Below are 26,069 nucleotides of genomic sequence, written 5' to 3' on the forward strand. Positions count from 1 at the left end.
ATGTAACAGCACAATTAAGGAAGTTTCCGTATTCCGGAAAAAGCATTAGGCAATGCGGTATGCTCTACTGTCGACTGAAGACGAAGAAACACAAAAAGGCAACATTTTTTGTTATCTCTCCACAAAACATAATTTAAAGTCAAGGACTTTGGAAACTGAGCCATGTAGGAAGAGGGATAACCATGGTAAACCTCACAGAGGTGGATGTATCCTTATATACGGTTACTGCTCATGTATGTAACATCCACGTTAAAAACTCTTTCTTACAGATATGCATTCACAAAAAATAAAGAAACACTTGAAAACATGACTTGTTAATCATACCAAGCAAAAGAAAATTTCTCTGTAGCAGGGCAGATTGATTTTTCAGCCTTCTTCCCTATTGGCCAAGTACCCTCTTCAGACGTTGAAAACTATTGGCGGGTGTGTATGACTGTGTATATGTAAGCGTGCCAGGGAGGAGGGGGTTGGGTAGAGGCTATAAAATGTGGACAAACCCAATGGGGTATGTACTACAGAGAGAGAGAGAGAGAGAGAGAGAGAGAGAGGAGAGGCTTGAAAAGAAGAGGAAAACAGCCATAAAGAGACTTGTTTGTGGACTACTGGTTGAATTGGGGAAGAACCTCATAAATTCTTCAAGGAACTGTGACAACCTACAAAGGAACCTAAGCTTGAGGTTTGGTTTTTGCAAACCAGAAGCCATCAAAGAAGGGAGGCCAAAAGAAGAAAGAGAAGAAGAAAGAATGAAAGACTTGGTGCAGTCAGTAGAACTGGGGGCCCCTCAGCAGAAAGGGGGCTGCAAATCTCGACGTAAACTCCGGCTAAAGAATGAACTTCTCCGTGTGGGACTTGCTGAAACCCTCTGCACATATGTCATGATGGTAAGAATTCATTACAAACACATGATACTCTAGACTGCCATGGTATTTGTTGGAATTATGCTTGATGTTACGCTGAATTTACACATGGCCGCAAAAAAATAATGTCTCTGAATTCCATCATTTTGAAGACACCGTGGCTTTTTATTTGTGAGATCTTCCCTCTCAGTGTCAAATACTGTGGTATTGCGAAGAGCCATGTGCCATTGATTATGAGCGTCACACTCTTGACCCTCTGATAACATGATCGTGCCCTCCTCCCCTTTCCCACGCACACACATAAGCGAGCACGTTGCCCAGTCACATGGCAGGGTCAGTGGGTGATGATTGGTGGACTCAAGGGCGTGAGCCAGGAAATCAAGTGTCACCAGTGGGAATGGTCAGTGGCAGTGGGCCACATGGGGAAGGTTGCAAAAGTCATATGCTATCCACCTGTTACAACAAACCCTATACTTAGAACCCTGGACACACACACACACACACACACACACACACACACACACATTGAAGGCAAACAGGCACTCACACAAGCATGTGGGCAAACACACACACTGGACTTTTGTCTTCACGTGGAGTATTTAAAAGGTTTAGCTTATTGGCTTATACACATACGGTGTGTGTTGCTGTGTTTGTGCTTGGGTAATTAGGCTAACTACTCTGTTAACCTAAATACACACGATTCCTTTAAGAGGAAGCACATTTTTTCCTGTTTCCTGAATGAACGGCCAGAGTTTCTGAAATGTCAGCTGTTTTCACAAGGGCCATGGTCTCTTTCACTCAGCGTTAGAATTTAAAAGGAAACAGCTCAGCTTCTCTTAGGGTTTGAGCTTCCTAAACAAAACATTATCTGTTCACTTGAATTCTGGCTGTTTGAGTAAAATACTGTTTTGGAAATATAAGATTTAGCATCACTGATATTTTCCTGTGTTTTTCCTGTTCGTCATTGCGTGAATGCCTTTCCCTAATTAGACTGTCTGGAAGTTTCCCTCTCTGTAATTTGCTTGTTTATTATCACCGTCTGTGTGTGCTCGCCTGTCAATGATTGGTCCTCTCTGTGTCCAGGTGTTTGGCCTGGGTTCTGTGGCCCAGGTAGTGACAGGACAGGGGGCGTTTGGACAATACATCAGCATCAACCTGGGTTTTTGTCTGGGTGTCGCTATGGGGGTGCACGTTGGAGGGAAGGTCTCAGGTATGAGAGCCCAACACTTCCATACCATGCTCTAGGCTTATGGAGGAAAAAATCCTTATCCCAATCCATACGTAGCTGACAAATATTTTTTTTACTGTCTTTCTCCATCAGGGGCCCACATGAACGCAGCAGTGTCATTCACAATGTGCGTGTTTGGTCGTCTTGCGTGGAAGATGCTGCCTGTCTATGTTTTCACCCAGCTGTTGGGGTCATTTCTGGCAGCGGGGACAATTTATGTGATCTACTATGGTGAGGGGACACCGCAAGCAGTGACCACTATCATGAGAAATCCTCTTTTTCAGTATATTTTACCTTGCCCCTATTGTCTTTTTATTTGTAGCCATCTAAGACTGTCTTGCCAACATTGTTGCTGTCTGCAGATGCCATATATGACTACAGTGGAGGGAATCTGACTGTGACTGGAGCGAGGGCCACAGCTGGGATCTTTGCCACCTACCCTGCACCGTACCTCTCCTTGCAGGCTGGATTCATTGACCAGGTTACCATGAAATTGGATTATAGGATTACCAGCAAACTACAAATCACTATCATCTGACAGATACCACGTGATGCCTTTGCTTTCTGTATTGGTTCAACATTCATGTTCGTATGTGTGGTGTTTGTCCTGTGTGTTTGCCAGGTGTTTGGCACAGCCATGCTGCTGCTGTGCCTGATGGCTCTGTCCGACCAGAGGAACAAGCCGGCGGCGGCGGGCAGCGAGCCTGTGGCAGTGGGTCTCCTGGTGCTGCTCATTGGCATCTCTCTGGGCAGCAACAGCGGCTATGCCATCAACCCCACCAGAGACCTGGGACCCAGGGTCTTCACTGCCATAGCAGGCTGGGGGACTGACGTGTTCAGGTACACAGGGTTGACGCATTTGTTTTGGGGGAGGGTTTGATGCTGCTTAACACTACATGTTAAGTTTGTTAGGGGTCAGTATTACCGTAAAAGTAAAACACCTCTGGAAAGTATTAAATGACCCATGTGGTTTGTCCACACATTCCCTTTGAGAAGGGCGTACAAATTGTAAAACATTTTCCTTTCTGTGATAGTTTTGTGGGATATCCCTTTAAGTTTCTATCTGTTCTCTCTGTCTTTCTCTATGCAGGGCTGGGAAAGGGTGGTGGTGGGTGCCTGTGGTTGCCCCCCTTGTAGGAGGGGTACTGGGTGCGGGGCTGTACAAGGCCATGGTGGAACTGCACCACCCTTCCCCCTCTGATCAGGGGGGAGAGCTGGCGGAAGAGCCAGAGGAGGAGACCGCCCCTCTGGAGAAAAAGAAAAGCATCTGTGCTGATGTGTGTGTGTAAGACCCCCTACTATGTGATGTGTGTATGTAGCTACATGGATGTGTACATGCAGCTGAAACATTCCATGACGGCAAAAGTGAAACATAGACCAAAGGGACATTGCTTAGATAGGGGATGGATGTTAGGATTTATATGGAAAAACTGGAATTTGATTGAAAACTCCAGTTTTTGTTTATACAGGGCAATGATTCTAAAAGTTACTCAACAGACCTTGAGTTACTGTAACAAAGAAAGACTGTAGCACGGATGGTGCTGACTAACATCTATGGCTGATTGTTAAAATTCCTACGCAGGGTGCCTTTCTGTACGTCCTGCACTCTGAAGCCTACAGACTTGGCAGCCAGCATCAGTAAGCTAAGCACAATCAGTTGTAGGCAAAGCTACAGAATTCCTATGTGCAGAAAAAATGACAGAAACAAACGCATTGGCTTTTCTCGTACATTCACATTATTGGAGGCAAGAACAGCTGACATAACCATGGAAGAAACCATGAATATCATCTGACATAACAGAAGACCACTGATATGAGCTCAAAAACTATAGTGTGCGTTGTAAAAATAAATAAATACACAATCACTAAGCATGGCACTTAAATAAACATACATATAACTTATGGAAAATAAATTTAAATCAGCAGGGTCTGGCCCCTCAAGGCTTGAAAGTACAGCAACACAACCAAAGAAAATATACATGTTCATCTCCCCCACAGTCCAGCACACATGAGCTCGGGCCAAAGGAGCGTACATGCCTCTTGATTAACTTCACAGGGGCATCAAGATACTTACATCCTATTTATTAAAGTCTAGATTCAATTGTTGATGTCAAAAGCAATGTGCTTTTGCCGTCAAGAGCTCCAACTGGATAAAGAAAACTAATTTTGAGGCCAAAATGTCACTTAGAATATATCTTTATGATATCAGTCCATCAACATGTAATCAATAGAGTAGATATCATCATGAGATCATAAAATTTTCCCACATTTTTGGATGATGTTTGTGATGTTGTCATGGAAGCGCTCTATGAGGAAAAGCACTGCAGCAATAGACTGGCCACTGTGTTGCCTTAATTACTGAAGCCTAGCTTGTTGATTTATTGACAGCCTATGGTAATATAACATTTTGTGGTTCAGATTTGCAGGCATTTAGCAATGAAAGGTAAACAGAAACAATTCCTTCAGGTCGTTTTTAGCCATGCAGGACACAGCGTCCCAACCTGTTAGACAGCAAGCTCTTGTGGAGTGTAGGGCTGCTAGCACACCAAGTCCTCCCAATCAAAAATTTGCCCGCTGCTCTTCGCTTGCCCTGCTTTAGCTGACTGAAATGTCTTCATTGGATGGGGACCTTCTCACCGCCTTGCCCCACTGTGTCTTCCTGTGCCGCCTTGGCCCTTGGCAGTGCCCCCTGTGCCGCCCTGGGCTGACTGCTTCTTCTTGGGGGCGGGCGCCTTGGTTTTGCCCTTGAAGGCCTTGGTAGGGTCCAGCTTGTTGAGGTGGGAATCTCCAGCAGGATCAGCCAGGCTGAGCTCACTGCTGAAGGTCAGAGGCTGGTACAGCGACGCCCACTGCTGTAGAGGGAACAAGAGTAGACAGTTTAAAACTACAATACGCTATGTAGTTGTGTGGAGAAAAAACGTCCCACCACAAAGCAAACACAATAACCATTTGAAATTTGCCAAATTCTAGCTTCACTCAATGCTCTTGAGATCAAATTTTTGGTTTGAAAGATTACAAATTTTCTCCTCAAAACTACATATTACTACTTCAATGGTGATTTAGTGCCTGAGTCACACTGTTCATCTAGCAACAAGTGAGTCCTCGTGATCATATAATTTATGAGGCAGGGCTAATCATCACAGCACTGTGGTTAAAAAAAACACCTTGGATGTTCTTGAGCACTAATGGCAAAGTTGAACACTGTTTGGCATGATAAGGAATTTGGACTGATGTCTTTTAACCTTAGGCAAAATTGGTGAAATGCATTAGTATTCAGTTAAAAAGAGACTAAGAAGCAAATGCACTGAAATAAGACTTTTGTGAGGTCAGGACTAAAGGACCATCTGTATTTTACCTCAACATCTTGATTAGGAAGACTGCATTTATGCTTTGTGTGAATGTCTTAATCTGAATACTTTAAGTTTTGGCTAATCTTGTTAAAGTGTTACAGCCAACATTGTAGTATACTGTACAGGGAATAGAGTAAATAAAATCTATTTTATATACCTTCAATGGCTATCAGTGTTATTAATTATGCATAAAACATTACAACAACATTACTAATACATTTTAACTAAATGCGGTTTAGAGAATTCTGTAAGACTGGAGAAAACAGAGAATGAACAGAAACAATGTAGATTTACAGCCTGAAGTAGAAACCGAAGGCGTTCCAGGTGGCATTCAAACCACAACACACTGATTTTAAATGGGTCATTAGGGCCTGGGCCACTTGCTACCTTGGCCTGAGGGCTTGGGCCATATGGGGTGAAGGCATACTGCCACTCAGGCAGACCCAGGTGGGTGATCATCAGTCGGTAGTAGGAGGTGAAGGTTGGCGTCAGATAATGCCAGCACAGCGAGCGGTCCAGAAACCACATTTCACTCTGCTGGGCCACCACACCTAGAAAACATACACGCATGCACAAACACCCACACCTAAATGAAATTTTCATAGTTTTGAGGAATACATTGGTGATGATGGGAATGATGCAAAATAGAAGTTGTAAATATGGCTGTGAACTGAACACCTGGGCTGCAGTTTTTGTAGACCAGGCACACCTTGCCATTCCCACCACAGGAATCCAACTCGAAGACGCGGCTCCGGGAATCAAAATGGGGCGCAGTAGGACCACCTTCTGACCCTGAGAGACAGCATTAATGAATCTTGACTACATATTTACTTTCAATCACAGTTTTATCCATTACCCTTCTGACAGACTTAACAGAACTTATAATTATGTGATTGATGAGTTAGGCCCACATAAGGACCTGGCAGGTGAGCTTTACCACAGTCTGCGCTGTTCTCCTCCCAGTCCAGGTCAGCCAGTGTGGGCGCATTGGGGAGAGAGAAAAGTGATATCGGTTGGACCAGTGGGCGCAGTCTAGCCACACTGTTAATCATCATGCAACCGACAGGCACACACTCATCTGAAAGATACACATACACAAACACACACACACACACACACACACACACACAGAGTTATGCTCATATCACAGACCTAAAAACCGTACATATTAGTCTTTTTGAGAAATTTGCTTGAACTGTGTGCATTTTTAATGGTGTCATGGAATTCTAACAGTGAAATTCCAATTTTTTAATGTGGATTCCACTAGTAAGGTAAGTGAAGAGCCTTGTGAGGGTTTCTATATTATTACTGACAGATAAAAAAGATGTAAGTAACGATGCCACCTACCGTCTAGTTTGACGCTCCAGGTTAATGTAAATCCATCAGTTGTCAGATAGAAATCTCGCAGGTCCTCTGGCAAAATGCAGGTGTTTTTCTGAAGAGGGAACACATGGGTTTCAGTACTTAAGAGTGACTCCAGACCATGCCATTGACTAAAACAATAGCAAACTTTTAGCTTCTTGCTGTTGGGTAGAAATAGATGTTATTTCTCACCTGTTCCCATGACAGCAGACATCTCTTCTCTGCAGGCTCCCTCTCTACGAAACGCACGTCCACCACACCAGGCATGTTCTCTAGCAGAACAGATTCAAGGTTAAATAGTATAATAAAACAGTTTAGGTATTACTTCCACTGCCATACTTGATAATTTACTACTGCCAATACAACACCAATCCGTTCGCTAGCTGTTAGCTAAACTGACGTTGTTGTTAGTGTCACAGCAAGCACAAACAGCTACGCACCAAGTATTCGAGTAATGCCAAGTGTCAGCCTTTCAGCAACACCTTTAAAGGCTAAGCCCTCTTTGGTCTCTTCCATTTCGAGGACTGGAGATCACAAGAGAACAGAAAAACCTTGATGCATCCTCCGCTCTGTATCTTGCGGCTTCAGACAGCTGCAGCTGGCAAAACACAGACATGGGAAGTGTAGTTTTACCAGAAAAATAGTGTAGTTCTTATGCAAAATGGACAGCTATTTCAACCAATAGAACACGGCCATTTCCCGAGACTAGCCAATTGTCTCTTCGGCTACAAAAGAAAGGCGGGAGTAGAATTCCTTCGCAACGCTTGGCTCCCTGGGAGTGGCGGTTGTTTCAATATGGCGGCAGCAGCAACAAGAAGTGAAGATTCAGGGATTTTTTGGATTAATGACGGTATCCTCACAGTTCTATCTTGCACAAGAAAACGTAAAACTTTTAGAGAGAATGTCGGTGGTATCACAAACATTACTGCAGTCTCAGTGGGAATTGGGTTTTTATGAAAAAGAAGACAGAAGTACGGTATCCATTGCGGTTTTTACATTTCCCCTTCCCTGGGGGGCTAACCTAAACTAGCATTAACGCTCTGTGTCATTAACAACCCGGTTATAACTAATGCTAGTCAGCGCAACAGGACAACATAAAGCTATCTAGATATCTATTTAGTGCTGCGTGCTCGTAACAACAAGATAACTTTCTCAAACTATTGGGAACTGGGGTGAACTCTTGTGATTTAACTGTGATCAGACTTCACCACCCACAACTTTGACTGAACGTTAACACCAATGTCTTTCTTTTTTACGTAGTATCTGATGAAGAACAACCCATGGTGTTTGTTCCTGGTGAGTCTCAGTGACATTGTTTGGGCACAATTTGAGACCTTACAGTTTCTCTACCACTTGTCAACATAGAATCCTTTCCTTGTCTCTTTTTTCTCAAACTGTCACAGGAGTGAACAGAGAGGTGAAGTTTCAGACTCCCTTCAGGCTGGGGCCGGGCAGCACCAGTGAGAGAGGTATCAAGATGAGGGCCAAACGTGGCTCTGAACGCAAGGCTGAGGCTCCATTGAACAAAGGTGGCAAGAAACAGGGACACTTGCAAAGTGGTCCCTCTGTGGTTTATACTAAGGGAAAAGGGTTGCTCCATCCCAACACTGCTATAGCCATGGAACACACCCCATCCCCAACCTCTAGTAACTTTCTCCCCACACCACAGGTAAACCAATAGCAGTCCCTTTTCTGTTTTTCACATCCCTACATGGATCTAAAATGCATTTGAATGTATGGAAGAAGGCATGTGGGCAGTCTGAATACTCGTTGGGAACAAAGAAGGGTGTATTGAATGTGACTGACTGCATCTCACCATCAGTCTCTGTCAGTGTCTGTATTACTAGTTTATAATACCTGCTAACCATTTGTCTTTTGTGCAGATAATGCCTGAGACCAGCAAAGCTAAGAGCCAGGCCAGTCTGAAGGACCTCTGTCCCGAGGATAAGCGCCGCATTGCGAACCTCGTCCAAGAACTAGCCAAGTAAGGCACTGAGCTCTTTAAATATAGTGAGTGTTAATGTGCTTGTGTGTACATGGAGGCCTCAATAATGATAGCTGATTAAAATGTGTAATTTTGTTTTCCTGCATGTCTTCACTATTGGGATACAGAATGTTGTTCAGCCATCCTCTAAGACTGTTATTTCGATGTTCTCCAGAGTGAGCGAGGAGAAAGAGGAGTCAGTCCAGCGGCTGAAGGACGAACAGGAAACCTTTGAACGCAGGATCCAACAGCTGGAGCAGCAGAACCTGCTCATAGTACGGGAGAGAGAGAGTATCCTTTCCATGTTGGCTGAACAAACAAGACCACACCAGTGTTTTATCCTGTGTTTTTTTTGCAGTGGTGGTTGGTGGTGATTTCCATATCTGTCCCTGTTTCCGCCCTCTTCCAGCCAACATGAGTATTCCTTCTGGAGTGAGAAATGGAAGAAAGGGTCACTTCTGCAAAGTCTCTTATTTCCTCATATTAAGATGACAGATCTGTTTAAGTACAGTATATGGATTCACCACTGACTGTACAGTTCTGCTATTGCTATATGTGCTATTCCTCAGGACAGCCTGCAGGGGGCAGTGTTGACTAAGGTGAGACCATCCAGTTTGCTTCAATGGTGGAGAACTAGAGCTGATTCATTTCACATGTATGATGCCTGCTGCAGTTCTCCAAATGGTTTTAGCTGATCCTTTGTTATGTACAGAATCGGTTTATTGGTTGAGCCATGTAATCAAAAGATAAATTTGGTTATTTCCAGACGAGACTAGAGTGTTTCCTTTCGTCTTGTATATCTGTAACCTTCCCTGGATGCCTGAATGTAGAATGTCTCTTTCAGCTCCTTCTTACACGAGATCAGGTGTATCACCAGCTGATTCTTGGTTGTCGAACATTAGGTTTACTATCGGAGCTCCAGCTGTAGTCTGCTGTTTTTCTGCACCCTGCGGTCCACCTACTGCCCTCTTAACGATTCCACTCAGGTCAAACCAGAGCATGGCCAGCAGTCAATTTAAGTTGAAAAACACTGCAAAATATGAAGAGTAATTGACCCGGCTGGTAAATTGCACGATTGGCAACGGCGGCAGGGAAAATTAGGAAAGCACAACTCAATTAAAGGCACTTTGGCTCGGAGACTTGGCATTTACACCAAACTTCTAAACTCCATTAAAAAGGCATTTGAGAGGAAAAAGTGTTCGGATCAAAACACCTCAGGGGGCATAGCGTAGTCTTTTAAAGTGCACGCAAGAGTCATGAAGGCTCTTCTCAGGCAGAAGGTTCTGGCACTTCTCTGAAAGGTTAAGGAGACACCAAAGGCAAACATACTGAAGGAGAGTCTTGTCAAGTCTAATTCCATTACGCCTGAGCTTATCTTATCTAACCAAGATTCAGGGTTATCAGAGGTATAAAGGATGCAGGGCTATATCTTAGCCCCAAGCCACCTAGGATGAGAGGGAAAAGTACCCCTGATATTTTGCGTGTTTAGCTGACATTTGGAACTGACTGGCATGCAGGATTAAATGTTGGGTTTTAAAAAGCAAGGATGCCTTTTGTGCTTCAAGGCATGTTGGCTCGGACAGGAGTCAAGGTGGCGTTGCTAACACGGCGCACCATGCCACTTTCTGTTTCCAGAAAAAGGCACAGCAAGTGCCACAGCTAATGCCATTGATTTGGTTGAAACAAATTGGAGGGAATCCTTAGGCCATGGAGTGTGGGGAATTGCAGCCCTGTTAGAATGTGTCATTGAAAAATGTCTCAAGTTGGGCTACAGGAAGGCCAGTGCCAAGTCCCTCTCAAGTTTTAGATGTACAACATTTGGAGTGTGGTGAAAGTTATTTCTTTTGCTGATGGATTAGGAATATCTATATCTAAATTATACACAGTTGTGCTAGAGGCATTCTTTTGTAGGTTGTCATAATTTAACCAATTGCTGGTCTACCACGTAAATAAAAATACCAAACAGAATTTTCAAGCCCCACCTCTGTGTGTGTGTGTGTGTGTGTGTGTGTGTGTGTGTGTGTGTGTGTGTGTGTGTGTGTGTGTGTGTGTGTGTGTGTACACACAGAGAGGTGTTGCTGAATGCGAACAAGTACAGATTACAGTCCCATGGCACATTCATGGTCTTGCAAGCTACAGCTAGCTAGCAATGTTGATGTTGACGTGAATTGTCTAAGATAAAGTTGACGGAGTAGTTCTGTCTGAATACAAGAAGATGATTATGGGTGTTTGAAAATTCACAGCTAAGGTGTGAGGTAGGGCTGGGCGATATGGTTGAAATCAATATCATGATAATCATAAGGATTTTTCTCGATATCAATATATATCACGATATGGTTCATGTATGCGAAATCACGTTAAATAATCAAATTAATGTTCATCTCACTGAACCGAATGGTAATGTTAGGTGTGATGTCAAACAAAACAGAAATATTCAAATAATATTCCTACCATACCTCATTTTATGAGAGTTTTTAAGTAAAATTTGCTTGTCATCATCAATTTAGACAGCAGAAATGTGTGTCACGATATTAAAATATCATCAACCTCTAGTTGATGTTAAATTTTCACAAAAATAGAACTTACACTTCCCTTTTATTAAGTAGATACTGGTCAATAAACAACTGGTTTGATTTGTAGATAATGATTTTCTCAGTGATGCAAACTGTGATGAGGTTTGATGAAGCACAGGTATAAGGAGTATCTGATGCCTGACTGTCTGAAAAACATTTTCACAGGGAACCAACTTGTCCCCCACTCATTGGTTTTCTTTCTAAATCATATGTGTTTATATCATTGATGCAGCAAATCTAAACTCTATTTTGTATTTTTATTTGACTGTCACAATGTTGGCCATATTGACATTCACATATTTGACTGTCTCTAATCTTGTTAGACTGTGAGATGATAAGAATTAATTACTTTGTAATCTAACAGACATGAAGAGATCTTGGTAGAGCAAGCTGAAGCCAGTTAGTATCTGGATGGTGTATAGGACAACACCAAGAAGTTATTCATTAAGTAATCTGTAAGGGATTACTCTCAAATTTCAAATATTACTATGATGAGAACCATGAGGAACATGGGATAGCGGCACTCCAAAAATTCAGAACACAGCAAGACTTGGTCTCAGTTTACCATTTTTAAATTTTTTGGCATCATCAGGCTAACGCGTTTCAGCATAAAGCCTTCATCAGAGCACCAATGATATAATTAATATGATATATACATTTTTGTAGACAGGTAGCCCATAATCAGCCCAGGTTATGGTTTTGGAGTAATCACTCCAACTGTTGTATGCTGCTCATTGTTGGTATATTATTGGCATATATGCCATAGACCACAAGAGAATTTGTACAGATGTGATGTCTAATGATTCAGCCAATAGGAACTTGATCTGTGCCTAATAGAAATGATGTTACATTGCAGTTGCAAACATCTCAATGAAAACAGCTGAGAATGGTTATGCCAAATCAATGTTTGCTTTTCTATTTGTCTATTTTTGGAATTTTAAACAAGTTTTCAAAGTAGATTGTTTGCTGATCTGTGCAGTTGTTTGTTGGTTTATTGTGTGCACTGCACACACGTTTCTCTTCTCCAAATTCAGTAGTACTAAAGCAGTTATGTAAACTGTCCTCTTACATCAATTCCCCATCATTGGTTCCTTACACACACACATTCACACACATCAGTCTCCGCCCCCGTTTCTCTCACATTTTTGCTCAGGCTCAATCTGTTTGGCACAGTGTGCTAAAGCAGGCTTTAAAATATTCCCCCCTCCTGCGCAAATTTGTTCCACCTTGAAGTGGATTTCATTATTTCATTTGGGTCTTGGCCTGACAGGGGAGTGAATCATTTTGACAGGCCCTGTCTGAAGCCTCTTCAACCCAAGCCCTTGATTCTGTGTATTTTTGGAGCAGGGGGGAGGAGTAAGTCATCGCCGGTGCTTTGCAGCTCTGATGTAAACTAGGGGCTCGCCGAGTGCTCGGCCCCGATTGGCTGATGTCCAAGGCTGTGGAGGAAGCATGTTTAGTGTAGCGACGGGCAGAGAGGTGGAATCTTATCAGCGTCGCTCCACTCGGTCCAGATTACCTAACGCTTGCTGTCCAGGGACTGCGTCAGCCCGTCAACGCATTAACACGCGTTACCTTCGTTCATAGCATTGGGATGCTGTAGTGCTGCAATCGTGTCGGCAGCACAGATAGACTGTGTGTGTATTTTTGTTTGTGTGGGGGACGGCACAGTCGGTGATAGCATGACACTGTACCAGATTTGTATGCTTTGATCCCAGTCCACTTTTACTGCAATGGAGTGTATATTTGTGTCCATTGGAAAACACATTTGTTTTAGTCATGAAAAATCATGAGGATGTGGTGTTTGAAATATGAGCAGAATGCAGTTTTTGACTCAACGCACAGAACTCTGTATCTCAGATTGAGACGAGGTGTAGTCGTATAAGCATATTCAGTATCTCCCCTTCAAGACCCCTATTCATGCTGCATAAATAGATCTCCCAGCACAGGTTTACATGATGTGATGCCCTTGTGATGTCCTTGTGCTTCCATATAGAACTACTTCCATGGACATTATCAGTGCAGCGGTAGACGAGCCGTAGTTAGATGGAGGGTTAAATCAAAGTGTTTCCTCACCGTTTCCCCCAGTGTTTATGGAAGCTGCTGCATTGCAATTGTCTGGCGTCCAGCCCTCAATTCAAAGTCATCCCTGCTCTCTTCTCCTTCCCTCTCTGTTTCATTTCCACAGCCTGATTGAAGTCTTCTGACACCAAAGTGTTTTCTTATGGAGCGTTCCGCCGACTGTTCCTTCAATACAACTCTACTTTGAACTTTGATTTGCTCTTAAAATGGGGGCTTTTTTTTTTAAAGCAATGTTGAGAAACTCATCAGCTGGGGGAGCAGGGCCACCATCATAAAAGGATATGGCCTGGAGGAACACACTTTATGGTCAGCTTCGGGTGGGAGTGTGTGTACTACTTGCTTTATTGTAGCGTTTGTGTGTGGGCTGTTTCAGCGCAGGTGGGAGAATTGTGTTCTTGTGTCTGAGTGTATATTTGTGCATGTGCTAGAAAGTGAGAGTTAGGCCTATATTGCTTATTGAATATATGTGTGTGTGTGTAATTTCCATTCTCATGCTCATTATCTTTGTATGTGTCGGTGTGGTGTGGTGCCGCCACCGTCATTAGTGGGCTCCTGAGGCGCAGCAGTGGTTCCGCTCCAGATTAGTTTTCTCCTGTCTGCCAGCTCTCTGTCTGGCAGATAGCCTGGCACGGCACTGCCCAGCTCAGCTCAACACAGCTTGGCCCGACCCAGATGGTGAAAGCTCTGTGCCACAACAACAACTTTGATTTTGCTGGCCGCTTTTCCCCTCTCTGTTTTCAACTTTGCTGTTCTCTCTACTTTCCCAATCCAATGTGCAATTGATGGCAGACACAAGGATTGAATTCTAATTGTCAATCTAAATTCAACATCCTTTTTTTTTTCTCCATTTAAAATAAAAAGAAGTTGCACAAGAGAACTTTCTCCGTTTCCTTTTCCAAGTGAGTTCTATCTTAGAAGCCATATAGGCCTAACTAAGTTCTCTCAGTTTGCATTTTTATTTCCTGGAACTGTTTTCTTGACATTTCGTCAGTAACTATTTAGGCCAGCATCGGTTTCAGCAACAGAACTCATTTAGTACATACTCAAAATTTCATGTAAACCAATGCCTAATTTTTCTCAGCTGAATCCAGGGATTGCTTTAATATTTGTAGACCAGTTTGAGGTGTCTTGAGTTTCTGTTGAGTCTAGTTTAGTTGCTGTTGAACCTTGTTTGTTCCTTAGCCTTTTGTACTCCAGGCCTGCACCAGCAGTACAGGGAGTGCCAGGAGCTACTTGGGCTCTACCAACAGTACCTTTCCCAGCAGCAGGAGAACCTCAACCAGTCCATTGCCCAGCTCAGCCAACCTCCAGCACACAGCAAGGTATGGGAAAGAAGCTGAGTATGTATGTTAAATGTATGTGTGTACACAAATTGACTGGCTGTCCCTGACTTCATGTGTTGGTGTGCATCATGAAGAAAGAGAGAGGGAGCAATAATGTGTGTGTTCCCTAGTGAGCCATCTTCAAACAACAGCCCTCTTTACCATCCATCACAATATGCTCCCCACTGACACACACTCAGACGCGTAAAAACACTTGGTAACATGTAACAGCACATTGTCCCACCACCAAGCGCCTTAACAAAGCATAACAAATCACCTCAGAAGTACACTTCAATCACTGGTCTGCTCTGACTACACATAGCACAAACCTCTCAAGGTGACAGTTTAGAAGCAAAGACGCCTTCCTGGCCTCAGCCTCTGTAAGGATAGATGACTTGGCCATCCCCATTGTCCTACAGTGGGTCTGAGTAATGTGTGTTTGCCTGCTCTCCGACCCTTAACGAATTAGTCACAGTCTCTTCCCCAGTCGACTATAAGATGGGCTTTCCTCCTTATGTTTATCTCATAATGTTCCTGACCTTGGCTTACCTGCTGGTTATGCTCAATTGAAAATCGCCCTCTTAATCTTGTGGCCACTGTCCAGTTTACAGCTGTGAAGGATGATTTGCATTTCTGCTGCAATAATAGCAGCAAAGGCATACATTAGGGAATTATGGAGCAGCATAACTTTCTTGGCTGAAATAGTCTATCAATTTATTAAAAGCTTCCTAAATGGGCCAACATGCATTCATTGTCCTCTTTGTTCTTTGTCTAGGTGTCCAGTAGTGAGGGAGCTCCCAGCAGAGTGAACGGCTCAGTGTTGGATGGCTCATACCTCGGCCTCGCTGCTGCTCGAGCAGGACGGCCTCAAGTGCACAGGAGGGCTGATGGAGGAAGAGGAGCAGCAAGGACCTTCAGCGACCACGCCTCTCTCTCAACCATGACTATTCACAACTCCTCTTCCAGTGAGAGCGGGCGCACTCCGACTGAGAGGCCAGTTAAACAGCACAGTTTTGAGAAAGGGGGGCAGAGCGAGCCATGCTCAGAGTCCCACCAGATATGTGAGCACTACGCAGGCAATGGCTACAGAACACACCCACAGAGAACTGATGATGAACCCCTGCTAGAGAATGGCCACTATGGCAACCCTAACCAACATAAGTGTGACAGGTACAGCAGTACACCATACTATAGTATGCTTTGTCCTCTGTCATCCCACATGATCACATCACTTCCCATGAGTTTCAGTCAATTGTATCTTTCATCAAGAAACAAACAAGAGGAGTATTTAGATCTTAAGCTGATGAAACATTTATTCCCACCCAGGCTTCCCAGTGGGGAGGCCATGGGCCCAGAGGCTAAGGAAGCCCTTACTCGGCCCCTGCTGGGTCACGAGGACTGGGAGGAGAAGAGGCACCAGCTGCTGCTCCAGAAGATGCAGCTGGAGATGGAGAGGGAGAGGCTGCAGGCACGGCTGGCAGAGCAGGAGGATCAGCTCCGCAGACAGAACCAGCAGCTACGCCAGTCGCGACTTGACTACAACAGGTAGAATACAGAAGCTAGAGGGAAATTGCTTGTATCTGATGACATCGATAGTTTCTATCTACTGCTTAACCTAGATGAGGCATAATTTGATAGTGATCCCTAGATTCCCCTTTTCCCAGTGTCTTTTTGTTTCCTCAGTGTCCGTCATTGCAGACCTGCAGAACCCTAATCCTCTTTCTGTTTCTCCCTCTCTCTATTTCCCTGCCAGGTTTCAACAAGCCACTCAAGCTGAGCTCGGCAGCTCAATCACTAGAAATGGAGCGCCACAGCCAGAAGGTCTTACAAACCGCCATTCACCTTCCAGGTAAAGCCAAGTCAGACACAGACAAACTCGTACACACACTTCAGTCACACAAACAAAATCTTAGTCAACTGAATATATTGTGTCTGTGGTCTACAGCGCCTGTGAAGACGTGGAGGTACATCCTGCAGAGACAGCCTTACATGAAGAGCTCCTACAAACTTCACCCACCCCTCTGCACAACAGCATTCACGCTTGTGGTGAGTTGTAAGCACATATTTTCAGTTAGAAATATGTGCTTACTTGTTTCCACATAGAGGAACCACTCTGCTAAAAACAAAAAAACACACTCAGGCCTCTTGAGAGTTTGATTTTCTTCAGACAGTATTCATTTGACTACTCATGTATGCATGAAAAATTTTGGTGAAGCACTCCATGGGGCTAATTTTTAAAACTTTCTTATGCTTGCGTAGGTCCCTAGCCTTGCTACTCTCATTTCTAATGCAACACTCCTAACTATTGCATCTCCCAGCAGAGGCCTTACAGCGGTCCAGAAGGGACATGGCCACGTCTCCTGTAAAGGCCCCTGCCAGCCTCAGTAAGCCCACCTCAGTGCCTGTGATACCCAGGACCCCCGAGGCTAGGTAACACATCTACACTGAACAACAACATCATTGAAACATACACCACAAAACATTTAGCTTTTATTCTAAAAATGTTTTAGCACAGCGAAGCAATACAGTGGTATCTATTTTACTGAACTTATTGAAGCTTTTTTCCTGGGTTAGCATTTATCTTTAATTCTTAGTAAGCAGCACAAGCTCAAAGCGGCTGTAATTGTTGATGTTGAGCAGTGGATGTTATCAGACATGAAGCATGATGACCTTTAGGTTAACTCATCTTCAGTTGAAAAGCACTAGGACTGGAGGAAACATTAGCTAGCCTGGTAGAATTTGCTTCCTAGATGTACTGCCTGTGTACTTAAAAATGTGAGAACACAAATACCCATTAAAAGAATGGAAGTGCCTATTGCTCTTTGGTCAACAATGAAAAGCAGCACATGTAAGCACTTAATAGCTGCAATGTGAATGCGACCCTTTGTCCTGTGCTAGTTTCAAAATCTAAATGGAGCCTTTTTCAGGACTAACTAGGGCTTCAGTACTATATGAAAGTCTGAGTGAAAGTTTTTCTCCAGGTTTCTTCCCTGTGAGAGACTGAGTGAAGTTTATTCGCAGGCTAGCTGGCTGCAGTATTTATTTATTCTTTATTGTTTTTTTCTGATCCCCATTAGTAAAGTAACTGCTATTCTTCCTGGCGTCCTCAACAAACATTAACAGTATTACAACCCAAAGATATAATACAAATAATGATAAAGACTTGTAAGGTGTGAAGCTTTTTCCTGGGTTTGCAGATGCTGCAGTGTTGGAGGCTAAATGATGCGTTTTCCTGGTCTAGCTAACTTTTCGAGCTGTGAGAGGCTAAATGAAGCTTTTTACTGGGCTAGCTAGCGCTGTGGCCAGCCTGTCAGGAGCCACGCTGTGTTCCATTAGTCGGCCTAGCAGGGACCCAGCAGCAGGTGTAATTGAACAGACTTCTGGATGCACACACTGCCCTCCCTTCTCTCTCTGCCACAGTAATGAGACAGCGAAAGCAAGGGAGAGAGAGAGAGAGAGAGAGATGTTAGGAGTGTGTTTGAGGGTGAGAGAGGGGTGAGAGCATTGGATAAAGTGAGAGATGGGAAGAGAGAAAAGTTAGAGTAGGTTGAGATGGATAGAGCTGGAAACAGTGAGAAAGATGTAAGAAGGGAGAGGGGGATCGAGGACAGGAATGAATCATTGAGTGCAAGCGTCAGACTCTCCAAGAAAAGGGAAGGAAATTCATTACCGTTTTTCTTCCACCCTTTATGTGGAACAGTAATTAATGTGACAGCGTGTCGTCTTCGCTCGTGTGTGTTTGTGTGCGCGCGCGCGCGTGCACATGCCTGCCCGTGTGTGAAGACTCCTAAGTTGGTGTGGCATTGTAAATGAAAAAATGTCAGATATTAGTAAGTCATTTGTAAAGAGAAGAGTGTTGCTGCAGCCCAAACATTTTTTTTCCCTTTTATTGCTTGAGTTATTATTTCTCCTCAAAAGGATATTATTCTGTCTTTCTTTCAAAGCATCAAATCCAAATTTCCTCTCCCCTTTTTCCTCTGACAGTGGTGGTTGATAGAAGACAGCTGTAAGATGGCTTGCCCCCTCACTTTCTCCTGAAGGATAGTTCCTCAGAGCAGCTGATAGTTTACAACTTCCTATGAGTAACTCTTAAACAAAGCAGCGCGTGGTCCAAGTTCAACTGTGAGCTCCAGCAGATGGCTATTAATTCCAGCAAGGGACCCAGTGTATCAGATCGTATTACAATCCATTTATACCTCCAAAGCCTATTAAAACCATTGGACTCTTGGCTACACACAGTGGTTGTTTACTGCCAGTAGTGAGGAAGTCTGCTTCTCAGATGCCTTTTGTGGCTTTCTTGCACCGTGATTTTTCATGTGCAGCTTTTCAGATAGTTGTTGTAATCCCTTGGTAATCCACTGATTTGGATTGGACATGTTTTTTTTTTTTCCCACAATAGCTACAACTGACCTTGACTAAGCACAAGCTCCTCAATTGGTATCCATAATTCAGAGCATGAAAAACTCTGACATATATTGTAGTGAATGAAATGAAGGCTATATGCTTTGGCTCTCAGCCTCTTTTTAGTCAGTTTAGCCAAGAGACCAAAGACCTTGTCAGAACTCCTTGATTTTAATGAGGAGTGATGTGGGGAAACTCATATTTTATTTCCTCATATTCAAAACAAATGGACAAGTCATCAGCTCCCCATCTCACCTGCACTCTAACTCAGACCAAGCAAGACCGCTGCAAAGCTGCACTCTTAGGTTAACAAGTACCAGCAACACTAGCTAATGTTGGTACCATAAATATTTTATTGTAGTGTGCCGCATGGGAATAGCTCCTTGCATGCCAAATCGTGATATTTTATGTTGTTAAGAGAATGGAACCATGTCCTTTAGAGATTTCTTCTATCTGGCATGATGCCAGTGGTCACTGTGGTCCTTAAGTGGAGAAGGGCTTTGGACCTTTTGAACGACTGTAGTTGAACTACTGCAGCAGTTTCATCAAATGAAGATGAAAATGAAATCTTTGTGATTATGTTGTAACAAATGATTGAGGAGTTGTCTAACCAGAAACTGGATTCAGCCTCTTCAAATAGGAATTAAACTTTTGCAATGTAAACCAAATGATCCACTGGCTTTGGTGGAAAGAGTGGATAGCATTGTCACTATGCAATTATGTCACAGCTGGCTTTATTTTTGTTGAAAATTTCAGTCAGTGTTTTGGCTTTTCTTCCTGTACACCTCTTCATTTCATGCTACTGTCCTTATGCAAACAAAAAAAGCTGAGGAAAATATACAACTCACCATCTGTAACAACAAAAAACAACACTGCCAGATCCTAGTGAGCAAAATGGATCAATTTCCATCTGGAAAAAAGATTATCTTATTGTAAGATTAGGCTTGTTACCTGAACCTTTCCCTTTCACTTGGCAACAAGCCCCTGGTGACTATCAGATCTTAACCAATTCAATCTTTATGTGCAAATTGCAAAACGAAGCTGGGGTTAACATTAAGTGACCTCCTTAATCCTTTCATGAATCCTGTGCTAGTTAGTAATGAGAGAGTTCCAGCGCCCCCCGCCCTTCTCCTCTCCATCCTGCCTGCCATTGCCCGCCTGCTATTGATTGGCTGGGAAATTGACATGCGGGATATATGCAGTGGCCATTATAGGTTTTTTATCTTACTGTTTGGACTGCAAATGAAAGTGGGCGCCGGGGCGAGACGGCTATCTTTAATGAAAGAGAGGAGCCAAATAACCAGTGAAAGTTACGAGGGGGAAGAGAGTGGTGGGGAGAGTATGGAGAGGAGCTTTGTGGAAATGTTATCTGGCTTCACAGAGCTAGGAAAGTACCACACACTAAAAGTATTGGTGCATTAGGAGAATATGGGATTGTGAGTGTGAAGCCCAACAGCATGATTTGTTATACTCAAAGGGGTACCATTCGTTGTAAAGTATTTGAAGGCAGAATAGTGTGTAACTGATGTTTGTTCCAAACTACTTACGATAGGACCTTTTTATTTTTCACACCCCAGCTCATAGACATCAAGAGTTCAATTAGTCATGTTGACGAATCTATGTAGTTATTAATTGTGCATGCTCAATGAAGTGCCATTGTCTGTCAAGTCAGTTTTCTGCAAATATGTCCCGTTCCCTAAGGCTTCTTTAGAGGTGATGGTCTCAAACATCCATCATTCTATTCTAGTGACAGGCACAGAAGCTTAAAGCATCTTGAAAACAGTGACCTTAATGTTGGTGATGCAAGGCCTGCCAATGGGGGCTCTCAAATGACCCAACATCCCCAAGCCAAAGCTTTTTTTTTACAATGACAGAAATGTGTTGTGTTCCCGCTAGTGTTTGTCCGTGCATTTTTTTTTTTTCTGTATGCACGGAGCAGTAAAACAGATTTGCCAGGACTCCCTTGGGGGATATTAATATCGAGCAGCAATTCACAACTTTACCTCGCACAAACTGGAGCCAAGAAATGAAGTTCTTTGTTGCACTATATGGCCCTCCGAAAATCTATTAGCATTCTCTCTAGCCCTCGTGCAATCTCTGTGCTACCACCCCCCCTCCCTCCCTCTGCACCCACTATCACCCCCCCCCTTCCTGCCCAAACTGTACCCCCCACCCCACCCCCCCTCAACTCCCCTTGTTATAGATTGTGACCGCCGGTAAGTGATGCATTATTCATTACCACCATGTCGTCCGTTGATGGATGGCTGTTTGAGAGCCCTGTCCGTTAAATAAATCAACAAATAAAAATGCAAATTCTCACATTTCGAGAGAGGGAACTCAGCCAAAGTCCCTCCCTCACATCCCCTCCCAGCCTTCCTCTCTATCCACAAAGCCGCACTCCCTTTCAATCTCTCTCTCTTACAAGCATATACAGGCACACACACACACACACACACACACACACACACACACACACACACACAAACACTCTCTCTCTCTCTCCCTCTCTCTCTCTCCCCCTGCTAACTGCTATTGACAGGCAGAAGGAGACCAAATGAGGAAGACAGATTTACTTACTTGAGCTTCAATCTCTCTCTCTTTTCAGCGGCTATCATCCCCTCAGCCGACTCTCCCTCATTCACTTTCTCTCCCTCACACTCAAACATGTGCATACATTAATTCATGTTGCTAGAGCAAAATATGATGGTTAGCCTCTTAAAGCTTTTCAGTTTTCGATATGTGGCGCCTCAAGTTAGCAATGTGAAAGCTTGACATATCAAGGTCCATCTGTAGTGTGGAGGAACTCAAATACGGCCTGATTGGAAGCCCCACCAGTATGTCTGTCTTCTGACCACCCACATGCATGCCAACAAGTACATGCCAACGATCGCTCTTACCTGAGAGAGCTGTGCGCGGATGCAAATCGATGCTGCTTAAAACGAGCAGAGAATTATGTTAGCAACATCAGTGGAGCGTGCTTTAAAGAATTCATGTTTTGTATCTGGAATGCTCGTCGTTCGACTGTGTATACACTGAATAATTTATCAAGCCAGCCAGACTGAGGGATTGAATCTCTATTAGCTTAATCTCCCCCGTTTTGGTTTATTTATTTCACTGCACATTCCCTCATTTCTATTCCAGGAGCGAAAGCACCGGGTTCTCTCTCCCTCTTTTCTCTCGCACCTGTAAGGAGCTGTGCTTTTCTGCTGGGCCGCCCCAGTGGTTTTGACTTGTTAACGCTGCTTGTTAGGGTTCAGTAGACACTTCAGCAAGAAACATTTTGTTAACACTTTATTCGTATAGGGATTTGCTTTCATATTGTCTGTGTTAACAAGTGAAAGGTGAACAGCAAATATTCTAGTACAAGCGTCAAGCTACAAGTGTACTTTAGCCTTGTGCGAGTGTTGTTGGTCTCTTGGCTCGCACCTTCTCTGCTTAACTTTGGGGGCACGTAACTGGCTGTCTTTGTGTGCAGTTTTCTTAAGAAGGCTGTCTTTTACATTGCAACAATGCAAGCTTTTTCATTTACCAAATCGAGCATCTTTTTGTACGCCGCTCAATTATGTGAGTTCTGTATTATGAATGTAGCTTAAATTTTGGCTGAGATCATGTGAAATTTGAATTAAATTGAATTAAACAGAACGCCTCAAAAACTTTCACTTAATTTTCCCCAGATTGGACTCTTCCATGATGGAGTTGCTGAAGGTCTTCAGTCCCGTCTCTGTGCAATGCCCGCCCTCCACCCAAAGGCACAAGGTGCAACGCGGTGTCCACAGAGCAGCCTTCAGTCCCCCCCAGCCGGCCCGCACAGCCCTGCTCTCCCCTGCTGGGCCTTACCCCCAGAACCCCCAGCAGGACCTGGAAGAAAGCCAAATGCTGGAGGAGATCTTCTTCATTTGCTGACGGGGATGTGTGTGAGGAGTGGGGGGGTCTTTTCCCCTGCAGCACAAAATATTTCGAAGCCAATTACTTGATATTCACGTCTTTGGTCTTAACTTTTTCTGTGTCTTATGTTTAATTTTCTATTGATGTTTTAAACAAAAATGATCATGATGTTGTGGATTGTACTCTTTTGTAATACACTAGTTTTTAATATAAATAAACGATTATTTATTTACAAGTGGTTGTCCTCCCAGTTTGTAATTGATTTCTTACTTTGCCGTTAGATGAAAACTCCATTTACTCAAGTTATCCAATGAGCTACACTGATTGTCCTCAGTGACTTTGACAGTTATGATGCATAAACAGTAAGACTGAACTTCATGCTGTGCAATCCTACATTGTAAACACAGCAAAGGTTCACTTAATTAGTAGAAGGCACTCAGATTTAAGTTACATTGACTTCTTGACCTGGCAGCTTGCCATGAGGATTTGGAATCAAGTCTCATCTCTGTTAGTTTCACAGTTATGGCTAAAAAAATGACAATCGTCTAATGGTGGAAATCCTACATCGGGATCGCCACCAAAATCTAATGAGTTGTTCCTTTCCAATCTGAATGAATTGTTCCATCCTATCTGTCCACCAAATGTCATGGAAGTCAACAAATGGACAACAAACTTACGGGCGAAAACATAACCTCCTTAGAGGTAATAATGGGATATTTCCTAGAACTACTCAGTTGTGTCAACGAGAGATGAAGGTAGTCTAGTACTGATAATTTATCAGTAATTATGACACATGACACAAGTTATTTTATTCTAGACTGTGCTTTATTATTGGGCTAAGCTGAGACGCATCATTCATTTAAAATTACAAAAAAGAGTCCAGGGGACCAGAGAATGGTGCAGTCTGGAGAGATGGGGGCGGGAGCCTAAAGCGCACTGCCCAATCAGAAGCTTAGCTCATCAGGAACCTGGCAAAGCTCTATATGCAACATTCATTTCCCCACCCTCCACATGTGCTGAAATTGGGAATAGATTTCCAGAATACTTTTGAAACCATTTGAAGTAAAATGTAATTCTAGCAACACTATTGACTTGTGGAAATAAAACCATTGATAACAGCATTGAAGAAATGATAGTAACTCAATTTTTGATGAGATAGTGCAGTTTTCATTGAATGTATGCTATTGGTCGAACACAACAGTTGAACAAGATCAGAGCTCTGTCAAACAATACAAAGCAGAATGGGAAAAGTAGAAGGAGGGGAAAAAAGTCTCCAAAACCCGAATCTGTCTTTTTATGCAAGCAGTTAATCATTGATTAACCAGTTAATCAGTCAGTAGCTCATGAAATATTAGCAGCAACTTTTAGTGACCTCAAGGCATATTGTCTGTTGTGAATACATATCTGATTGAACAGTTAGCTTGCTAGGGAGTGTTAACTGGCTGTTACCCCTGTCCTGTCTGAAACAGTTTCTCAGCAGAAGCAAAGGATGCTAAAAACAAATTATCTTGAAGAGGAAGCTTCCAATTGGCATCTCATTTGATTTTTTTTTTTTAACAATCTTTTAACAAAGCTAATTCTTTAGAACAGAACATATTAATATATAATTACAAATATACATAAGGCTTTAGAAATACAGTAATTGATTGCATGAACTGTTTTGAAACAATTGATCAGTAACAGAATAATATGTCAAAGTAGCAATCGTTCAAGATGTTGAATTCAGAATTTGATAGCAGTATTTGCCAAAACTTCAGATCAGAAATAAAACCGTAAAAAATTGATTGGAGATGTGGTAATATGGAAAGCAGCAGTTACAAGCAAAACAGACCAGCGGCAATAATAGAGCTCAGATCTTGACTCAAACAGCACAAATAAATAAATGCATAAATAAATAAATAAATGGCAATAGAATCTGTCTTTGACATCACTTGGTCAATAGGAGCATTTTTCTCCATCATAAAAGAAGTGCTGAAGGCATGGCCCTGCGGACAGGAACAATGATCACTGTGGACCACAACACTGGCCCACGCATGTCATATAAAAACTATTTGGTCACGTACCAACTCATAGAAAAATAATGCCATGAAAGCATGCATATCATTTCAGACATGACTCATAAATAAATATTTAAACAAATAAATAAATGAATAGAACCCATCAAAGTATTTCTATAAAAAAGGTCAATGTGTGTCTAAGCTCTAACTGAGGTCAATGCTCTCCCTGACTGTATTCTGGATAAATGCCTTGGTCAGGTCCTACAGTTGTACCGTATCCTAGAGACTTCTTTTTTTTTTTGTACCTGGTTTCAATGAGTATTATCATGTTTTCATTCATATATTTTTTTTTTAAGTATTTAAAGTATCATTTTATCCAGTCCTTGTAGATAGAAGTAAAAGTCCTATAAAATATGCAAACCTATGTACAGAGGAAAACAGAGCAACAAAAAAAAAAAACATTTACAGTATATTCATCGGTTTATGTATATATTTATATATATATTCAAACTTCTGCTCTGTTTCTCGTTGTTTTTGAACCACTATACTTTGTTTTGCTTTTCTCATGTAAACAGTTGCAGCTTAAAGTTGGAGCGCATGACGATGAGGTGCTTGGCATTCCAGTTCCCTTGGTCGTTCTGCTTCCCCCTCCCTTCTTCCACTCAAACTTCAAAACGCTGGGCGGGTGAAAGACATGAGTGACTAGCTCAAACAAACCATTAGAAAAGAATAGACCTTGTTGACACCTTTTCAATTTTCTCAGACCAGTGGGGTGCAGTCAGAGAGGGCAGACGGAGCGTGGCGAGCGGGGAGACCAGACGGACGACATTTAGCTTCAGATGCTGATGGTAGCTGCAAGAAAGTTAGGGTGGATGTGCATGACTTTTGGAGCTAACCCACCGCAGATCCTGCCACAGCCAAGTGATCATGACGGACACCGGCTTTGCATTGTATGCCGTGCACATGGCATTGTTATGTGGCCCGCATAATGGAGGCGTCCTGGGATGTGTTACAGCATCTTTTGGCCT

At 43.0% G+C, this 26,069-nt stretch overlaps 3 protein-coding genes across 4 annotated transcripts; 2 read left to right on the forward strand and 1 right to left on the reverse strand.

The window, feature by feature from the left end:
* Positions 1-619: 619 nt before the first annotated feature.
* On the forward strand, positions 620-3,376 carry aqp7 (aquaporin 7). Its single transcript, XM_071918923.2, has 6 exons — positions 620-881; positions 1,941-2,067; positions 2,179-2,316; positions 2,448-2,566; positions 2,708-2,925; positions 3,176-3,376. Exons 1-6 carry the CDS (start codon positions 744-746, stop codon positions 3,372-3,374), a joined length of 939 nt encoding a protein of 312 aa, XP_071775024.1. The 5' UTR covers positions 620-743; the 3' UTR covers positions 3,375-3,376.
* A 220-nt stretch (positions 3,377-3,596) lies between these two features.
* tpgs2 (tubulin polyglutamylase complex subunit 2) lies at positions 3,597-7,366 on the reverse strand. Its single transcript, XM_071918924.2, has 7 exons — positions 7,238-7,366; positions 6,990-7,069; positions 6,783-6,870; positions 6,373-6,513; positions 6,114-6,227; positions 5,823-5,986; positions 3,597-4,937 (listed from the first exon to the last, which is right to left on the reverse strand). The coding sequence occupies exons 1-7, from the start codon at positions 7,311-7,313 to the stop codon at positions 4,719-4,721; spliced, it is 882 nt and encodes a 293-aa protein (XP_071775025.1). The 5' UTR covers positions 7,314-7,366; the 3' UTR covers positions 3,597-4,718.
* A 214-nt stretch (positions 7,367-7,580) lies between these two features.
* On the forward strand, positions 7,581-23,236 carry kiaa1328 (KIAA1328 ortholog). 2 transcript variants are annotated; one of them, XM_071918886.2, is made up of 12 exons: positions 7,581-7,647; positions 8,058-8,093; positions 8,201-8,466; positions 8,681-8,781; positions 8,957-9,072; positions 14,634-14,758; positions 15,534-15,928; positions 16,085-16,303; positions 16,512-16,607; positions 16,704-16,804; positions 17,077-17,188; positions 22,834-23,236. In XM_071918886.2, the coding sequence occupies exons 1-12, from the start codon at positions 7,593-7,595 to the stop codon at positions 23,060-23,062; spliced, it is 1,851 nt and encodes a 616-aa protein (XP_071774987.2). In that variant the 5' UTR covers positions 7,581-7,592; the 3' UTR covers positions 23,063-23,236. The 2 variants fall into 2 exon arrangements, with proteins under 2 accessions (XP_071774987.2, XP_071774985.2); XM_071918884.2 differs by having other exon boundaries at positions 7,593-7,647; positions 17,080-17,188.
* Positions 23,237-26,069: the final 2,833 nt, after the last annotated feature.

This window comes from Centroberyx gerrardi, chromosome 5 (genome assembly GCF_048128805.1).
Source record: "Centroberyx gerrardi isolate f3 chromosome 5, fCenGer3.hap1.cur.20231027, whole genome shotgun sequence".
Lineage (NCBI taxonomy): Eukaryota > Metazoa > Chordata > Actinopteri > Beryciformes > Berycidae > Centroberyx > Centroberyx gerrardi.

Coding starts and splice junctions, on each gene's coding strand:
- aqp7 (XM_071918923.2), top strand. CDS start 744: ATGAAAGACTTGGTGCAGTCAGTAGAACTGGGGGCCCCTCAGCAGAAA. Junction 2,068..2,178: donor CGTTGGAGGGAAGGTCTCAG/GTATGAGAGCCC, acceptor TTTCTCCATCAG/GGGCCCACATGAACGCAGCA. Junction 2,567..2,707: donor AGGCTGGATTCATTGACCAG/GTTACCATGAAA, acceptor TGTGTTTGCCAG/GTGTTTGGCACAGCCATGCT.
- kiaa1328 (XM_071918886.2), top strand. CDS start 7,593: ATGGCGGCAGCAGCAACAAGAAGTGAAGATTCAGGGATTTTTTGGATT. Junction 16,304..16,511: donor TCGCGACTTGACTACAACAG/GTAGAATACAGA, acceptor TTTCCCTGCCAG/GTTTCAACAAGCCACTCAAG. Junction 16,608..16,703: donor AACCGCCATTCACCTTCCAG/GTAAAGCCAAGT, acceptor TGTGGTCTACAG/CGCCTGTGAAGACGTGGAGG.
- tpgs2 (XM_071918924.2), bottom strand. CDS start 7,313: ATGGAAGAGACCAAAGAGGGCTTAGCCTTTAAAGGTGTTGCTGAAAGG. Junction 7,070..7,237: donor TGGCATTACTCGAATACTTG/GTGCGTAGCTGT, acceptor CTGTTCTGCTAG/AGAACATGCCTGGTGTGGTG. Junction 5,987..6,113: donor CTACAAAAACTGCAGCCCAG/GTGTTCAGTTCA, acceptor TATGTTTTCTAG/GTGTGGTGGCCCAGCAGAGT.